General features: G+C 35.4%; 1 protein-coding gene across 8 annotated transcripts in view; it reads right to left on the bottom strand.

Annotated features, from left to right (window-relative positions):
- Nucleotides 1–20112, bottom strand: part of BIRC6 (baculoviral IAP repeat containing 6) — a 172629-nt gene that overhangs the window by 77760 nt on the left and 74757 nt on the right. For all 8 annotated transcript variants that reach the window (XM_068676459.1, XM_068676462.1, XM_068676461.1 and 5 more), the window contains 14 exons: nt 19971–20104; nt 18544–18697; nt 17771–17887; nt 16840–16994; nt 15530–15656; nt 14610–14720; nt 10403–10536; nt 9240–9367; nt 6562–7124; nt 4485–4660; nt 3863–3959; nt 3488–3682; nt 2211–2411; nt 1290–1569 (listed from right to left, as the gene is read on the bottom strand). In XM_068676459.1, the coding sequence (XP_068532560.1) occupies nt 1290–1569; nt 2211–2411; nt 3488–3682; nt 3863–3959; nt 4485–4660; nt 6562–7124; nt 9240–9367; nt 10403–10536; nt 14610–14720; nt 15530–15656; nt 16840–16994; nt 17771–17887; nt 18544–18697; nt 19971–20104 (2572 nt within the window). The remainder of the gene's footprint in view (nt 1–1289; nt 1570–2210; nt 2412–3487; nt 3683–3862; nt 3960–4484; nt 4661–6561; nt 7125–9239; nt 9368–10402; nt 10537–14609; nt 14721–15529; nt 15657–16839; nt 16995–17770; nt 17888–18543; nt 18698–19970; nt 20105–20112) is intronic.

The following is a 20112-nucleotide window of genomic DNA, read 5'->3' as shown; positions in this document are numbered from 1 at the left end:
TGTTGTTCAGTATTCCTTTTAATAATAAAACAAACCTACTGTAACTGGATCAATTATTTTTTTTTTAACTATGGGAAGCTTGTACATGTATCTTAAATGAAGTTTACACTTTTATTTTAGGAATAATTTATTTCAAAATATTCGTCATTTAAGAAAAGGGCAAGTTCCTGACAATGTCTAAAAGAAAATTATATCCAATTTTATTTAATATATCTATCATGTTACTCACATTAGTTTACTGGGATACTTAAAGTAAGCTGAAAACCATGACAAAAAATTTCAGGATGCTCACAGTGTACACTCACTCTTTTAGATACTGCTTACCTTTGTGCAACTGTAAGTTAACTTTTTTGAAGTACAAATATAACAATAGTATAATTGGTTATAGTAATTTGTTTCACTGCTATTCAAGATCAAGGATCGGTTTCAGCTATATGGCTTTTATCAAATATACACCAGATAGCGTTCATGGTCTCTGAATTTCCATACTCCCTCAAAATTTTTCCTAATGGAAGATGATATTTTAAAACTTTCCCATGCTCTCTTTTCAAATTTATAAACATTAAAGTTCAAAGGTGAAATATTCCGAAGTCATGAATTTTAACAATTTAGTAAGCTAAATCTTAGTGGAACCAAAAAACCTAAAACATTAACCCATAAATAATTAAATTCAAAGTTGGAAAACTCAAATATTGACTTTAAGGCAGTCCTTAAAAGTTGATTTATTTTACAGATAAGGAAGAAATTCAAGATGTCACCTAACCAAGTAAAAGCTTTTGAAAAATCTTGCTGATATGCCAAAATTACAACTTTCAGTTCGTATTTCTCAAATGTTTGCGAACAGAAATATTGGATACGAATTGCACAATACATTTTACTGCCCTATTTCTACTCCTGCATCAATACTCGCAATGTCAGTCTCCTGACTTCAGTAGAGATAAGAAATATGCTATCAGTTAATTTTTTGAACTACCTGTCTACACATTGAAGAAACAGAACTGAGTGCTTCCCTATCTGTTGTATTCTTTCATCAGTACAGGGACGAAACACACCCTTTTACACATGCAGATTAAGTATGCTGCAAAAAAAGTGAGAAGTACTGCTTACTGTAAAACAACAGAATAAAAATCTAAGATATTTATAACAAATTCTTTAAACGTTCAAATTTAAATGTAAAAATACAAAGCCAGTTACTCATGAATACAGTTTCCTACTCAGAGCAGAGAATAGCACAAAGAAAAGCCACAAACTGTTCCTCCAGTCTCAGACCACTGCTATCAGAGGCTCACCTTGTTTTAGAGACCTGATCCTCAGAGGGAAGGAATGGATTATTGACTGTTGCAGACGAGGTGTTTCCAAAAGCTGTGAGGCCCAACAGTTTGATTTGAGAGAGGCCTAATGTACTAGCATCCCGTGGACGATGGAGACGAAGACAGACAGCTGAGGCAACTTCAGCTTTTACAAGCTGGATTTTTATATACGTGAGACCACTTGTGATAACAGGAGTTGACAAAGGTAACATATTGACACCATCTGCACTTATTTCAACAGATACTGATGAAGGGCAAGCTACAGAGTAAGATAAGAACGTTTAATACTACTCAAAAAATGGTACTAGTTTGAATTCTAAACATTAAACATGCATTCCTGTTAAAGATACAGAATAAGATGATGAGAATTATCTTAGGCTAACACCTCTATAGAACTGCAATTAGAATATTTGTCCTGTGTGGTGACATATGGTAAAATGCATAAGCATTTTGATAAATGGTTTATATTAGGTCATTCCAAAGATTTAAGATGAAAACAAGTCCTGTCAGTATAAATACCTAATTTTCCCTACTTGGGCTATGACATTAAGAGCTGAAAAACTACTTCTCTAATGGTTTATTCCAACTGCCATGCCAAAACAGTTTGCCTGAAGGCTCCTGATCAACATCATGTTCTTCCAAAGTTTTGAGACATTTGACAATTTCCATGGCATATTTAATGTTAATGCCACAAAAGATATTCTAAGCTGTAAGAAATCAAGCAGAATCAGAGCTTTCAATTCTCAAGAAAAGCAGAGCTATCAAGCTTTCCAACTAATTTTATTGTCATTCTTCAAACAATTTATCAGTTTTAGTTTCTCTGATTACACGTTTTCTATAATTTCTAAATTTTACCCTTCAAATGCTCAAATCAGCATCAATGTTAGCAAATCTACTTACTTGCAAGAGAGGCCAGATGAGGCTGGATATGGATCTCTTTGAGCAGCACTGCTGCAGGAAGATGAATTGTAAGGTCACACCAAGCTTCCTCAGGTAAAAATATGTATGACCACGCAGCAGATCGAGCTCTTCTATGTGGAGGAGTAGCCTGTAACAGCACTTCAGCAGGTTGGGCAGTGGGGCTGCTTGAGGTGATTGAACCTTCAAAAAAACAGCGGTATTTACATTACTAATATTTATTAATAAATCCCAGATCAACTTATAGCCTGAATTGTGGAAAACGTTTTTCTATCTCATCTATTTTAGTTTACTCATACATTCCAAATACAATAATGAGAACTGCTTAAGTGTTTTACTTTTTGCTATTTGCTACCAAAACCCTAAACTTTCCATCAAGATCTAATCACAAAAACAAACTAAAGCAAAAGATGCAGTTTGACCAGTATGCTTAGAACCTGACCTCCGTTAATTCATAGTTAATGTAATGAAAGTGTTCAAGGTTTAAGTATTAGAATGGTAACAAATACCTTTATAACTGAAGTCTGCTAACATTTTTCTGAAAAAGCTCTGTTTAACATGAAAACCTTTTTTCTAAAATAAGGCACCAAAACTGAAAGCCTATGACCACATGAACTATTTATTTTTTAAATCTTAGTAGGAGTTAAGAATGAAAGACATCGGCTATGTATTCTAGCAAGTTGTATGGCACACCAAGACCAGATCTGTGCTGTCTTGATTACACACACGTGGGGTATTTTACTTTAGAGCAACTCTAGCCTGGTCCCATGACTGAATTCTTATTGGAGGCGAATTCCTGGAGTACACATTTTGACAGGCTATTATCCTAAATGTATCCAGTTCGTGTCTGAGAACACCACATGATGGGGATCCATCAGAAAGTGAGGAAAATAAGAAGGTACACTTGAAAAGAGTATTTTACTTTCAGTTGAGAGTATGAAGACAGATACACTCATAGAAGAGTGCCAATAACTGCAGCACTTTGCAAGGTTGGGGGTGAGGCATGCAAGAAACCACTGTGATATATCTTTAGGACTCTAACTACTTAAAGGAATTAACTACCAACATTTGCAGGTTCATCAGATTTACCTCTTCAAGATTTGTGAATGGCAAAATAGGAGATTTCTAATGGTCCTATATTTTGCCAAATTATTTTATTTGATTCTTTTAAATTTGCATGAGAGGACTTTCTGTTAAGTACATAATAAAGATTCAAGCGGACACTGGATATTAGTTCAAGAGAAGGTTGTATCACTTACCCAAAGGTGCAAAATTGTGAATGCCCTCTGCATTATCAGGCTCAGAAGCTAGCACTCTGGCTTTCAAACTGCTGTCTGTTGCTTTGGTGGGACCAGAATCAAGGAATTTCATAATAGTGGAAACCATACTTCTTGCTGTGTTAACAATTGCTCTTGTGCTCGTTACCATGTTGTTACAAATAAGCTGAACACCGCCTGTGTATAACACGGTGGGGGAAAAAAACACTGTTCAGAAGCCTGCAATAGATTCTAAGCAAGCAAAAGTATATTTGGTAAGTTTGCTCCTCCAGACATATAGCTTATTCCTTCTTTAAATGCCAGAAAAATCTACAATAAATCTTTTACTTGATGCACCCAAAGAAAAGACATTCTTACCCATGTCATGAAACGCCTTCAGTGCCTCACTGGTGTCCAAGACTCGTAAAATGAACCAGAGCAGTGGTTCAGACAACTGACATGTGGCCAGAGAACCCTAGAAAAAAAAAGTTAAGAAATACAAATTTCATACAGAATTCATATGACATGAAATACGCTTGGCTACTCTTAGTCCCCCCTTTTAGTAGGCAAAAATCACAGAGAAGAAATCCACCACAGTTGAACTTTCTACCACAAACTCGCCGTATCACACTCCAGAAGGTTCACTCCTACATAGAAGTTTTTGTGATATGGAAAAGACCAAACCACCAGGTACGCAGTTAAACGGAAATAAGAACATTGGACATTTAAAACACCCACTAATATGAACACAATAAATGCATTTCCCACTTAAACACAATGAAACAGTCATCTTGAAAAGCCTTTAGCCAGGAATGTTTACAGGAATGTCAAAATGTCCTTAAAGAAACTCTTTCTCTCCCTTTTCACCATAATCGATGGACGAAGCCTTCTTACTTTCTGCACCACAGTGACACGAGGTTGGAAATAGTCAAAATTTCTTTTACATAGCAACAGGTAACCTATAATTACCTTAAAGCACTTCAAAATAAGGGAAACCTACCTGTCTTCCCATGTAACCACAAGCCATGTACGTAAGAATTGGCTGAAGCATCACTTGCACCGTTGTTGCTTTTTTACTAAGTGTTGTCAGGATAGTGAACAACCCATCTCCAACTGATATCGCATCTAAGCCACCGTGAAAGTTTTCATGTTTAGTAAGATGTAAGCCACTTGCACCTTTGTGAAAACAGGAACAGTTCAAGGTTTAGAAGCTGAGACCTAAAATATTATTTACAGCACAGAGGAAACCTTAAAGACATTTAAATTTCATTTCTGTTAAATATTCACATTGATTAAAAACAATAGGCTAGTTTTCATGATCATATAAATTACTAGTGTTGTTCCTAGACCACTTAATATATGTATTCCTGCTGGAAATACCTCTCCTTGAACTTTCCTTCTCAATGTTACAGTTCAGGATTTATTCAGCAGTATCGACTCCACATTACTGAAAAGGAGGAAGGAAAGCAGTAGAATAGTCTTCCCAAAGACAGATTACCTCTGTAAATATAACTGTCTCACAAAGCATATGACATCAATTTGGAAGAGCTTTTAAAAGTGGTTTTAGACTGGAGTTGGGGGAATGGATTTCATTTCCCTGCCCTTTACAGGAACTGGAATTATACTAACAGATAATAACATGGAGAATGTGTTTAAGTGATCTTTGCAATGTGCCTTACAGAAACATTTTGGCAAGAGAATTGACAGCTATAGTGCTTTAATCACTTATAAGTTGTCAGGAAAGAAAATACTGGTATGCACTGGAAGCATGGAGACAGAGAGAAAAGTCTGTTAAGACTCAGACTCTGCAGGGTCTAGAGAATTTAAAATAAATGACAGAGCTGAAGCCAACTAAGGTGCTGTGAAGATTTTGAAGCAAGGGGAGGGTAGAATAGGATGGGAATACTGTAACCTGTGTGATTTTCATAGTCTGTCAATGACAAAGCATGAAACCCTAATGAAATAAATAGACAAGTCAGTCACAAAAGGTAGACGAACACGTTTTAACTTCATGCAACAAGTGAATTACTCGAGGTTATTGTGGTTCCTGACCTACTGGCGTGCCAGGTGCAGTAAATCAACATTATTAGCTGAAATTTTGACACCAGAGGCACCACACATTTGCTGAAGTCTTCCAGTTCATCTTCCCTAGGTAGCTAGCATTCTGCACTAGCCATTACACGTTTAAATAATAAATGCTGATAACTGATTTTTGGATCATCTATAACATTGGCAGCAGACTTGGAAAAACATTTTGTTCAAAGAAATTGTCTGGAGAGACCTTAATGCAGTTTTTCATGAAGGAACGAAAATCACTAAGAGCTTTGTTATTATATCTTCCCAAAATACACACACACACATTAGTTGTAATAACCTGTATCAAAAGACCTTGGGGGAAACAATCCATTGAAGGGATCATCTGGCCCAGAATTCTATGAAAAACATATTGAAACAACACTATCTTTCCAAATTTTAAAAGTACAAAACATTTGCTGAACACAAATTTAGAAAGTTGTGGTTTAGAAAGACATCAAAGTTGAGGACAGTATTTGAATTTCCCCCCTGCAAAAACTCAGAAAAACCAACAATTCCCAGAACAAACTACTTTCAGTATTCACAGCATATTTGTGACATGACACCAACTATCCAGAGTAAAGGATAAGATGTTCTGGAATTAATTTCAGGAAGGTTCCAACAATGCGATTCAGGCTTGTAAAATGCAGCCTGCTGTTTAATTTGACTACTGGAGATTAATACTTTTTTCTCTGTTGCTCTGATGTCAGATCACTGGTCTGGCATTCACACATTTTCATCCAAAGACTATGCTGCTTTCAGATAATAGCTTTAGTTAAACAGTTTCATACTTGCTTAAAAGAAACCAGCTTAGAAAAGGACAGAGATACCTTATTTGAAATACGAGAAACAATACAGAACACAACATTTTACAACTATTGTCTCTGAAATGGAGTGCAAGATCTTTGTCTATCCATCTTCAAAAGATTTTTCCGCATTTATCCAGTGGTTTGATTTGTGCAAATAAATCCCCCCCCAAATCATTTTGGTTACAAAATACCTACCAATAATCATTGCCATAGCGCTGCTGTTACACTGGCCAAGGGCAGACAAAATCTGGCTCATAATTTGTTGGTTGGCTAACACCAAGTCTGCCACATATGCAGTTGATCCTTGAACGTTAGGATTGCTTCCATTGCCATCTTTGCCTCCTGAAACCTTTTCTTCATCAGACACACTGTCTGTAGTACTGCTTGCTACTGGCACACGGGCGCTATATTCTCGGTTACTGGAAAGTGGCAGTTGAACTAAAATGTTCACCAGCTTTAACAAATCAAACATAAGTTGGTCCCTTGTCATTTCTCCACAAACTGCTTTGGCATCACCTGGACGGATAATATTGGCAAAAAGTCCTCCAAAACAAGCTCGAGCACCCACAGAGCTGTCTGAGCCACTGCGAGACATCACTTTGTCCGAACATGTAATGTAATGATGCACAAGGAACGTTATAGACTCAATTACTGCAGAAATAGTGCTAACTGACACAACTTCAAAGTTCTGTTCCAGGGTGAATTCCAAGAGTTTCACTTGTGCATCCAAAGGCCCTTGGCCTGTCTGGAAAGCACCCCTGAAAGAAAAAAAAATAGGAGGAAAGATATTTCATTATTCAACATCAACAAGTTAAACAGTTTTATATTTTTGTTTGCCTAAGTTTTAAAGATCGAAAAGCACACTAGATATTCAACAAATGAAAATGAAGCCATTTTTAGAATTGCATGTTGAAGCATCAACTGATATTTCACATAGGTCAAGCATTCTTAACTTTTTTATATACCAGTCATTACACAGCCTGTGGAACTGCTTCAAGGTATCACTTGCTTGATACCACTAAAGATGAAAGTCTCTTTTGAAAGTCTTTTTTTTTTTTTCTCTCTTTTTTTTTTTTTTAATTGACTAGTTAATTGTGTGGGTACAGATTTGCAATACATTCCTATTCGGTTTTTGTGGGTGAAAAGTTTCATGTACTTGCACGAAAACTTCACAGGAAGAAGCCATATATTACTAAAATCATTAAGAATTACTTCCTGTCCTTTTCTTCCCCATGGTAGAGGAAAGAATGGTCAGTTTTTAGTTATCCAAATAGTAACTACAAGTAAAACCGTAAGAAGACACTCCCAACTGTCACAGTTAGGTGCTTGTAGGTTGATTACTAAAGGGATCTCTTTTTATTTTCCCAACTGTTTTTAAATATTTCATGGTAGACTTTAAAATAAGTCTTTTGAATCAGTATATTTAAAAGAAAGCTGCTAATTCTTTAAATGCAGTTGGGTTACTCACTTCTAAAATACTTTTCTGTATTTTTTGACACTGATCAATCCTACTATAACTTTTGTCTATAAACTGCCCTGAAGAAAATATTTGCCATTTAATTAGTTCTAACAGTAAAACATTTTCTTCATCATCAGTCTTACACATGGTACATGCAGATATGGTGCAATTCAATAACTGCCTGAAGTCTGAGAAATAACCATCTAAATCCTTTTTTGGTGCTTTTATTTCATTTTTTGACTTTTGAGTCCCACCTTTGGTTTGCCTCAAAAAGCCCTAGCGCATTCCAAAAGCTGCTATTTCAGAGGGGTCATCAGCTTATTTCAAGTAGATGGTACACACACATGCATTTTAAGATTCACTTTGAATTAATGATTTTATTGTACTATCATTTTTTTTTGTCTAAGTAATAGATCATTAATGTAGCCCGGTGAACACCACCCATCCAATTCAAATTACTGCGGTAAAATTTCTTAGAGAAGGCTGAAACAGTTTTCCGTATGATTAAAGGATAGATAACACCGAAGTGCCACCTACTGGGAAGCCAGAAACAGAAGAAGCTCTTCCCTAATTAGATGAAGCTTTTGTCTGGGGATATGCAGAACATCAACAAAATCAATAATTCCTAATGTGCTCCAGACCAAACAATTGCAACATAGCCAGTGTATTGCCATATACAAAACTGTCCTGTGCCCACTGAGGAAGCACAAGAAGGAGCTTGAAAGAGACTAGCTTAGAAAGCTAGCTCTGTGGAAGCTGCTCTCACAGAGGGAGAAGCAAGATACTGGGGCTGTTCTCCATTAGCAGAGACTGAGATAATGTTTGAAATGCTGTAATTGTTTCAATACTGGTATGTAAATCCTCTCATGTTGGCTGGAGTTTTGAGCAACCTGGTCTAGTGGAAGGTGTCCCGGCCCATGGCAGGTGGGTTGGAATTAGATGATCTTTAAGGCCCCTTCCAACCTAAACCATTTCATTAAATCTATGATTATAAAAGCTAATCATGTTATTTTCACAATCTGAGAATAATTTGCTTAGCTTTTCATTAATTCAGGCCTCTCAGGATTCTTTTTCTTTTTAATGGGTAAGCTCATCAACAGCACTTTTATTCTAGGGATTACTGTAACAGGGAAAAAAGGCCTACATTTTAGCTCTAGATGCTATAAAACTCCAACCTACTGCTCATTGCTTTCATTCACTGTCCCTCACGTAAGGGCCACTATGTGTGGATTCCAGGTGAGCTCTTCCACATTCCAGGAACTGCCTAGATGCACCGGTAATGCTGCAAAGATCTCCATCCATATGTAACTTGCCAGTATGATGAGGGGCAATGTACATGTTTCAGTTGTGATTCACACTCACACAGATTTTAAAGACAGAGAGTGTATAAGAACAAACAAAAGTCAAGAATTACCTTTCTGTTGAAAGTATATGTATTAATTTCAATAAAAATTCACTGAACATCTGAGGACAAGTTGAAGAAAGGTGCACTTGTAATCGAGTAAGAAATTCTTGCATAGCTTGTGTAGCTGTTGGCCCAACCTAGAGGAAAAAGCATTTTAATAAGTATATATAAAACTGAAAATGTCTTCAAGAACATTTATTCCTAGCAGGAAAAACATTTTCTAAGAACAAGAGTATTACGTATTGCTTTATGAAAAATTTTACAGAGTTTTCACAAGAGAACTATTCTGTATCAACTTATACTATGTGGTTTTCTACTATTATCCATTGAGTAAAAAGCAAATAATTCAGTTCTTCGCCTAAAACTCATTAAGCATCTTGAGAGTTTATCTTTTCAGCAATGCAAACTATGTTTCAAACAGAACATATTGCTGTAGTAATGTGAATAGATTTTCACAAACTATACATTTACATATATGTGCTTTAACTGGTAGTCCTGCACAACGTTTAAGTTCTGGAACAGCCTGGAAAAGACTGGGAATTCTAATTGTTTTCTGTCTCCTAAACTGTTTTTGAGACTACTGTCAAATATTACATACAAATAAGTTAACTTGGGCTTTTTTTTTTTTTTGCCACCATTCACAAATATCTCAAAGACTGTAAAGAAGAGAAAACCATTAGTTGAAATTAGAAAAGAAACAGTAGAAACCACATTAATTCAGAAAACAGGTAAAAAATAGAGGCATGGGAGGTTTTTATTTAAAAAAAAAAAAAGGAATTTAAATTCAATATTATACTGAATATTCAATGTTAACCTTGTTTTCTTCATCCCTATCCAACATGATTTCAATAACCTAACTTATTGTTAGCGTATATATATGCTAACTCTTGTCATTTTTCTACACATAGTACTAAAAATCCTAACATGGAACACGTTCACGTAGCATTCTCTCCCTGTAGCAAGTATCCATATAGTTGTAAAAAAAAGAAAGATTACTATTCATACTGGATTACCAATATGAATTTCCCTACGATTGTTTGTAAGAAACAACTAAAGCTATAAAAAAATAACAAAAGCAAGCTAAGAATAATACATTATGAATAGCATATTTATGTCAAGTGTATTCAAAACCTACTATGAAAATTTATTCTGTTATTTTAATTGGTGATTACCTGTGGACTGTGTTGATTTGTTCCATGAGGATTAGTGCCGGAAAGAAATTTCACTAACACATGAATGAGGTTTGGATCTGACACCAACAGTTGGGCAGTACTTTCCTGAGCTCCAATGGCACTGCTTGGACCAGCTTAAAAATAAAAGCTGGAAAATTAAATCTCTCATCTTAAACATTAGGAGTAAATCCAACATTTATACTGTATACCCATTATACTTACTGCATTATGCACAAATATTCACAGTAGAATCAGCTAACAGAAATTGGTTGCTCAGGACTACCATTTTGAGTGAAGAGTTTTTAATTAGAAAAATACAGTTACAGTTATAGCTACCCCCAAAATACTCCATTAGTATCTAAAGTTGATAAAGCAAAATTCCCAAAAGCAGAGTTTCATTTTGTAGGAAAAATATTTAGAGATGTTTTGACTTTTTTTCTTTGCTAGTCTACCACTTTAATAAGGCTTAAGTGCATTTCTTAGTTTGACAGGCAGAGACCACATGTTCTATTATCCTGTAAACAATCAAGGTATTGTTGTCTGTGGCACATTCAGAGACTTCTCATCATCGACTAACACTGCAGGGAGCTTAAAGGATAAGGGTTTTGAGGACCAGAGGTAGAATTAAAATATACCCTCCAATGATCAAACAAATAAGCTTTATTAAATGTGCAGCCTTATTCAGTAGTGATATACAAAATCAACTCAAAACACAACTTGAAAAAAGCACAGCTAACTACTGAGCAAAAAGACGTTCTTATAATGTTATACCTATCTAAATGAAACTCCAGGTTATTACATGCTGAAGATGTGATCTCTTTCTGACTATCACCATCCCTGGTGGTGTTGAAGGAAAGGTTGGACCTGATGCTTAGGGACATGGTTTAGAAGGTGACATTGGTCGTAGGGGGATGGTTGGGCCAAATGAGCTTGAAGGTCTTCCAACCGTAATGATTCTATGACTCCATATGCGAAAGAAAGACGATCAAAAGAAAAAAGGTGCTCTGATACAGTTTGTCTGTTTATCAGACCTCATTATTCACAGTAACTTCCTTAAATTAAACAACAAAATACCAACTAGGAGAGAAACATTTCCATCAAAATGAGATTTAAACCCTGACTACTTCCATCTCAGCTGAAAAGTTTCCAGAGCAATTACATAAAAATAGCATTGGAAGGAGACTTGCTATTAGAAGAAATCCCTATGGGAAGATGGAAGAAGTGGAAAACAAAGATAATTCATACTAAGTTTTCCCCTTATCAAATGCCAATTTATTCTCAAATTGCAGACAAATTTCTTCCTTTATATGAATGCAGGAAAGTAATGCTGAAAGTATTTCTTGTGCAGCTATACAAATAAATTCTCATTGGATTTATCAATATTAGTCTTAGAATAATTATGTATGGCTCTGACTGATGGAAAGACAATAGCTGGAACTGAATGAAAGCAAGAAAGCACACCAAAGCATTACAGCTCCATTGTACTGTAGACAATAAGCCTGCTCTAGTTTACATTTGACAGTGCAAAAAATGGAAAAGTTAGGCCTTGTTTGGGTGAGGGAGAAACGTGGAAATAAATAAATAAATAAAAACAAATTGCATGATTTCATTGGTTCCCTGAAAGGAAAAAAACACTGATTTTTTCAGAACCACAGAGAAGAATTCCATTGCAGGATGTGCCTTGGAAACACCAGACTGGGTGAACTGATCAAGTTCATTTTCCCCACCACTTGAAGCTTCACCCCCAAACATTTCCTGAAGTAAAATACTCAAAACACTAATTTTCCCCCTAAGAAAACTAGGTATGTAGGTTGCCAGTGGGACTTTTTGGTTGGTTGGCTTTTGGGGGCATTTCTGAGTCTGCAATGGTTCGCGTTAAAAATGAAAACACCACTCAGGTCACTAAAGACACTAACTTGCTGAGGCCATTCCTCTCACATGTATGCTTGTTTTCTGTAACTTTTCATTGTTTCTATGTAACTGCATCACTGAAACAGCCTCAAACATTAGTTTGAAGAAAGATTTTGTTTATTATTTCCAAAACTACCACGTATCCAAACTTATTTTGAAATAAGTGTGCAAAAACTCCCCAAATGTTTATTTGGGGAAGTAACATATTTTTGTGCTTTCCTGCACTGTTAAATGGTACCTTCAGAGAATCACCTATGATGTCCACAATCAGTGTGACAAGCAGCACTCTCATTCTGCGTTTTTTTTTTTTCCTGTTTGTTTTTAAATACTAGAACTTCTCCAGCATTGACAGTCCACTTCATATCTTAAATCATTACAGAGCTATAGAAGACACAAGAAAATCTTTACTCAAAAGAAAGCCAACGTCACTTACATTTCATCAGTCTCAGGAACAATGTGTCTTTAAACTATTCTCTCTAAATTGTTTGCTTATACTAAAATAAATAAATAAAACACATCAAAACCCTGTCTCTTCCAGCAAACACATTTTTGATAATTGTAAGTTCCTGGAAACTCCTGCAAGGCACTGTCTTTAATGGCTTAAGAGACGGATTATTGCTAGGCCCTGTTTTCAGTTAAAGCACATGGAAACCAAAGTCATTGATAGGAGAATTGCTCTGATGGATCCCACCCTCAATTGTCACAAAGTGGACAGAGAGTATTTATTTTCTTAAATATCATAACTCTGTGCCATCAAAATAGAATATTATTTTGAATTATTAGCTACTGAGGAATCCTGGCACAGAAGTTATCTGATGTGTGCTGAAACTTGCCTAGCTTCTGGTTCTATAGGTGAGTACAGGAAAAGGAGCCAGTTGGGGCCCAAATCTTAGAAACACCAAAATCCACAACCACATTCACACCTGTGTTCAATCATAGCAGTCGCTTCTTAGCAGCTTTTTATTCAGATCATCACTGATCTCAGGCAGTTGCCTAATCAACTCCCACATACGCACAGCTGCCTATCAGTGTCACAACACAGACACTGTCTCATACCACATGGAAGAGGTTCACGTATAACCAGTGGTGTACACAGCAAAATTTTTAGAAACTGATAGCCTACAGTTACAATTAGGGTGTTGAAAATACATAGGCATGTTAGGCACTGTTACCCTACAAATCAGACCATGTCCTGTTCTCAAATACCAAGACTTTGTGAATATCAGCAAAGTCTTCCATTAATCTGTCCTCAGCACCAACATTTAAATTAGTAGCAAAAGTTTCAGCAGATTTTCATGAGACTGATCTCTAAATAACATCACAGAAAAAGGACAAACAGTAAAATTTGAAGAAAAAAATGCACCCCTAAGGCAATGGTTTCAAATGGTGTTTAGGGAAAAAGATTCAGAAGCAGCTTTGTGGAAAACTGTTGAGTAGCTGTGTCACCAGAGAATGGCAAATTGTTTCAGAAAAGTATGATTTTAAGATGACTCTGGGTTTATTTCTTCTATAATTATTGCCTCTAGTCATATATTTGGCATGAAAACAATTTAAAAGAGCTCTCATTTGGCCTAACATGAAGGGTTTCAGAGATTCCAGTCTCCAAGTTCTTAATTCTTGGTATCTTCTTTAGTCTTGAGGACAAGGCCACAAACACATTCCTCATGACAGCTGTCATATGATAGTAAGCCATTAAGAAGCTTAAATTCTTCATTCAAAAATAACATCCTTTAATTTCTACCTGACTTGTGGCAATATCTCATCCACAACGGGAGATTATTTCTACTGTGTTATGGAGCAATATGGAGAACGCAAGTTAATCTATTGTGCATAGGGAAGTGAAATGAAATAGATGGATTTCATTCTGAATAGATCTGGCTTTTAGGGACTTATCTTCAGGTAGCTTAACATAAGCAGTGACTCGAGTCTGCATATTTATGAAAAATTCCTACTGCATCAGAAAAACAAATACTTCTTACACTACCTTAATCCTCACCCTCTGCTACCTCCACCCGTAATACAAAGCTCCCTCCCAAAGATCTTTAGCTAGGCCTAAAAATCCCTTTTGAAGGCATTGCTAACTTAATTGTAACAGACTTCTCTTTTACCACTAGGGTTTCATTTTTCATGGTACAAGCAGTCCATGGAGCCAACTTGATAAACTTTTTAAACTCTTTGAGGAAGAACCAGCAATAGTACTTCTGTGACAAAGAGAAATTTCTGGTAATCTTTCAGACGGAAATCAACACTCATTTGCACATTGTAAAAACAAACAACAAAAAATCCCACAACTTACCATTAAGCTGCATATTTGTCATGAGAGTTAGGCTATGAAGCACAAGGCACCATGTCCGGAGTAAGGTGTTAGGATACCATGCCAGAACTGACAGGAAGCTAGTTACTGAAGCTGTCAACAAAAACGTGTTTTACTAAGCATTAATTTGCAGGGTATTAAAACAAATTTCTCATTTTGATTGCTGTATTTTTGTTTGTTTGTTCTATTTACTTTGTTTTGACAACTACTGTTCCAAGCAATTACGAAAAGAAGCTTACACCAGCACTTCACAGCAACTGGCCCACAGAACTGGCTATAATGCCAAAACCTGCCATCTCAGAAAAAATTATGTAAAGAAATATTGTATTTCAAAAGTCTTCACAGAACTCAACCAGTTCATTATAGTAGGCCTTAATGTTTTAGACCCTCACCACAAGATACCACAGTTGTTTTTTTTTTTAAACCATATAAATTACTTTATAAAAAAAAAAAAAAGAGACATCTTTTTGACAGGTCAGTAGACTGATGTCAAAAAGTAAAACAGCATCTCAATGCCTACCCCTAATATCAGATATTACTCTGATAGTAATAATAAACAGTTCATAGGATGGTGTACCAGGAGAAGAAATTTGTCAGAAAAATGCACACAGGTGCACAGTTCACCTTAGACTAAGAGGTGTTTTAAAAAGTCTTCTGGAGAGTAATGATGATTAAGAAACACAACTTTTAAAATTTAATTTATGAGGAGATTACTCAAATTCAAGGAACCATCCCTCAGTTGCATATAAAGCTATACATTTTTCATGCCAAGAAGGTAACAAGACCAGGAATTCTTTAATAAGAACACAGAAATCATTCTGTCACTGATCTTGACAAGAATACCAATAGGCAATAATTTCACCCCTCCTGAAAATGAATTTCCCCTATTTCATGTATTTTACCTTGATTCAAGGAAATTACAGGTATTCGATTAGCATTATAAAGGAAAATATCAGCGCCACTATCTTTACTTCCCGAGGAGCTGGAATTCAGGCTTAATGTGAGCCATAACTGTAGGAGAGATTCAAGCTGCAAAAAGGAAAAAAAGAAAATCAAACCAAATTCAAATTTTTTCCAGAACTGCAGAGCAAAAAAATTTTCATTTAAAAAGCCTTATCTACATTTTCAACTGTTCCTGTTCCACTGATAACACAAATACGCACTCCATTACTTGATCTTAAGATTCTGATAAATAAAATATTCAAGTAAAATTCATCATAACTAGCAACTTATTTTGTTATGCTTTTGTTATGGACTTTCAAAACATGGTTAAGTTTTTCTTAAAAATACAAAGTTGTACACACTGCTCAAAAATCTGTGTATTTTTTATTATCTGTGAAATCTTTTTATTGAAATACTGGCTGCATGTAAGCTTTTGGGATGTCTCTGTTTAGGCAAGTGACATTTAAAAGTCAACTGAAATTAGTCAAAAGGTATTCACAGAAGCCAATTTTACTATTGGGAAACTTTCTTTAATATCAGAGAGACACAAATGCTTACTCTGAGTAACTCCCTTGAAGAAAATAACTACTTGGATATTCTGGGGAAACATCAAAGTCCTCTACCTCACAAACTGCATTTTGGATAGGGTATGTAAAGAACGATTGAGGATACAGTCAGCCATCCAATTAAAATATAAACAGGTAGGTAGGTACGTGAGCACTTACATACAACACACTGTGTTCCCTTGTATATTATCAAGAACAGCATTAAATCAATGACTTCTCAAAAAGCACACATCTCATTTTACCATTAGGATCACAGGATGATTCAGGTCAGAAGGGACCTCTAGAGGTTATGCAGTACAACACTGTGCTCAGGGAAGGGCCAACTAGAGACATCAGACTGGTTTGCATGAGGGCTTATCCAGATGGATTTTAAAAACCTCCATAGATGGCAACTGCACAACTTAGTGACATTCTTCACTAACAGTAAGGTAATCGCCATCCTTTAGTGAACCTACTAACTTGTTTTTAAATATGAAAAATGTACTCCTACTTTTCTACTCTAACAATGAAGTCCCTAATCGTTAAAAGCCTTCAGCAGCTTATCTATGCCATTATTAGTACTGCTGTCCAGGACAACTTCATTAGCAATAAAGCACATAACCGAACAGGTTAGTTGCATTCTAAGTAGTAAGAAATACAGGAAAACAAGTTTCAAATTCAGAGAGAAATATTATCAAAACATTTCAAAGTTCATACTTCTATACCTGAACATGGTGGACTTGTAGCATGGAAAAGAGTTTGTTGAAGCATGCACTCAGCATTGGTATAGATGACAACTGTACAATCAACTGGGCATTTTGGTTAGCAGTGTGCAACCCCCTTAGCAATGAATCATCTGTTCCGCTAGGAGACTGGGTTACTAAAACAAGCAAACAAAAACAACAACATCAGTAAATAAATAAATAAAAAGTACGCACCCCCAATTATCTCGGGCAAGTTGATAAAAGAAATTTCATGCTTTTTTCCTCATATTTTATACTTAAGGGAAATACACTTATTTTCTAATTTACAAGAACATCTTCCATGTGATGTTCATGTGAGTTGGACTGTTGACTACCCTATCATGAAAGCCATACTTCAATCAGACATTATCTTCACAAAAACTGCTTGAAAAGCAAGCCCAAAGAAACGTATTTTTAACAGTTTTTGCTAAACATGTGTTTTATAAGTCTTCTGGTAACACTAAATCAGCATCATGGGTGTTCTGACAACATAAGTTTACTGTATAGTTAAGTTCAAAATACTTGAGAAGTACTGAAAAGCATTTTCACTTCCATCACTGAATAGATGAAACAAGTACACAGCAGCTAACATTTCACAAATAATGAAGCTTCACAAAAATAGGAAAAAATGTTTACTTGCACCTGGATCAGAAAATGAAAGCAGTTTTTCCACTGTACTATTACGGCTTGTAAAATGAATCCTGCCTATCTGACCAATTTCAGAAAATATCTTAAATAACTTATCCACATAATTTAGAAGTCCAAATAAAGAAATATTTCTGAAGCTCAGCCTAAGAAGAAAATTCAAGTGAAATACAAATTTTTCTAAGCTGCGAAGTGACTGCAGAAAATAAAGAGTACAAATTTCAAATGGTTATCATATGAAGAGAATTATTTGACAACATATAATTACATGTAGGAGATGTGTTTGTTAACGCTTGCAGAATGGAATCAGCCTCCAGGGTGGACATCATTTTCAGCATCAACTCAGCCTGCTGTTCAAGTCCAACTTCTAGACGTGCATCTAAAGCTGCACAAGGCAATAAACAGAGTAAAACTGAATTATATCAAAGACATGCATAGTTAGTGTGTTTAATATCCTGTACAAGCAATACAGATGCACAGCCACACTAAACTGAAGAAAAAAATCTCAGTATCCCTGATCGGAAGATTCACTTTTACCTATGATGCAAGCAGAACATAGCAACTTACACTCTGAACTGAACATACGATTCTTACGAGCATGAAGTATATAATTAATAAAATCACAATTTTCTCATGAAACACAGATTTCCTCTCACAGTCATCTTACTATTACACACAACTGAATCTACATGTTTAAGCCTGTATTTTTCTGTGAAGTAACTGTTCTCGAACAAGAACCAAAAAAAAAAGCGTGGCATGAATTTATTCCATCAGGTAGGGCCGACTATACAAAATATCAGCCAACTAGAAAAAACCTTCCAAAATTTGTAAACACCAAGAATAAAAGAGTAATTTTTAACTGACCATAAGGGCGTGTTCAAAAATTTTATAAAATAAGATTCTCTGCTGTATTTTAAATAAAAACCTCACAAAATATTTTTCTCAGTTATCACAGAAAAACTGTGGCATATAGGAAATTTATTTCTTTTAGGCTGAAGTGTGGCATCACAGAACAGACACCTCAAACAGTTAATTGCTCACCTTGAGAGACGGATACGCTCACAGTTTGTGATCCATTTTTCTCTGTAGTTACTGGTGGTTTTGCAACCGGAATTCCAACGCCTCCAATGTAAGGATTGTAATTGTACGTACCATAATCAGCACCCCAGTAATCATACCATGTACTGCTTATAGGCTTAAAAAACAAACAAAACAATTAAACATCAGCAACTATTTAGACTGCCCAAGTACAGAAATATTTTTTTTAATAAAAACAGATATAGTAGTTACAAAAAAAACAAAACAAAAAACCCCACAGAATATTGGATGTAATAACTTTAGAAATTTTCATTTCTTGTTGCAGTACAAACTACTGTATCCTTAGTGATTGTCAAAATCCAGCAATTTATTTAGCTGTCTCAAAGACTGAGGGAAACAGTTTGAAAATGTTATCAACAGGATTTACTCACAGAGATCTACAAGCCTGTGATGCTCCACTTCCAAATTCACACAGATATTTTGAGACATTATTTATCAAGACAGAATATTACAAATATAACAGTACTATTAAAGTACCTTGAGGCCTCGGTGAGGCTCAGTCATTATTTATACTGGGTTCTGTAAAATAAAGACTTGAACAATCTCTACTCAAATGTCATAATTAAAGACACTAAAAAAGCACATGGATCACAAGAAAGAAATAGTAATATAGGAGTGTTTGAAAGCATGTTATATATGCATCTTTTTAATGTGAAGATCCTGTATCAATTACCAGTTCACAGAAACAACAAAGCAGAAACAGATTTTAAGAAATATTAAGAATGAAGAAGAGTTTTTCTGGCTGTATTCTCAAGAACAATTGGGCAATAAGATCATGAATATACCCATAGATGAAGTGAACTGGGGAATAATGCCAAATTCCATTATAGTACAATAAAGAAGGGAGACAATAAAAAAAATAGTGAGTGGGTGGAATAATTTGGCTGGGTGAAATTTGAAGGAAAAAAAATCTTTAAGTGAGAACTAATCAGTGCAAGGACACAACTGGATATAGAAAAAAGTAAGAAAATGTAGTACTGTCAGATCAAGTGGAAAGAAAAACAATTTAGAAAAACCTTCAGCCTCATTTGTATTAAGGTCAATACTGAGGGGGTAGGAAAACCCCAAAATGAGAATTTCATCCTACTCAATACAGAGAAAAGGCTCAACATATTATTATGAAATTATGATTAAACTCAAAACATGCTGTTTATATGGATATCTTCATGGAAAATATTGTGTGGTAAACAGAGATATGAATATATCTGAGATGTGAACACAATCCTTACATTCTTTCCTACCATTCTAATATTAAGCCTTTATAAAAAGGTGAGAACAGGTCTGAGAGATCAAATATCATAATTGAAGAAGAGAAAGATTTTTACTATTTCACATGTAAGGGCTACCCTGAAAACTCAAGTGCATCATACCTTGAAAACTTTGGCTGCAAGGGGATCTTTTTCCAAATCAATATCCAGAGGATCAATATCAACTTCCATCAGGTCTTGCAGTAATTCAAGGTCAATGTCTTTATCTTTTTCCAAAGATGATAGAGGTGGAGCACCTTTAAAT

Source organism: Anas acuta, chromosome 3 (assembly GCF_963932015.1).
Source record: "Anas acuta chromosome 3, bAnaAcu1.1, whole genome shotgun sequence".
NCBI lineage: Eukaryota > Metazoa > Chordata > Aves > Anseriformes > Anatidae > Anas > Anas acuta.
The sequence above is the reverse complement of the archived record's forward strand: the minus strand, read 5'-3'. Positions and strand labels throughout refer to the sequence as shown.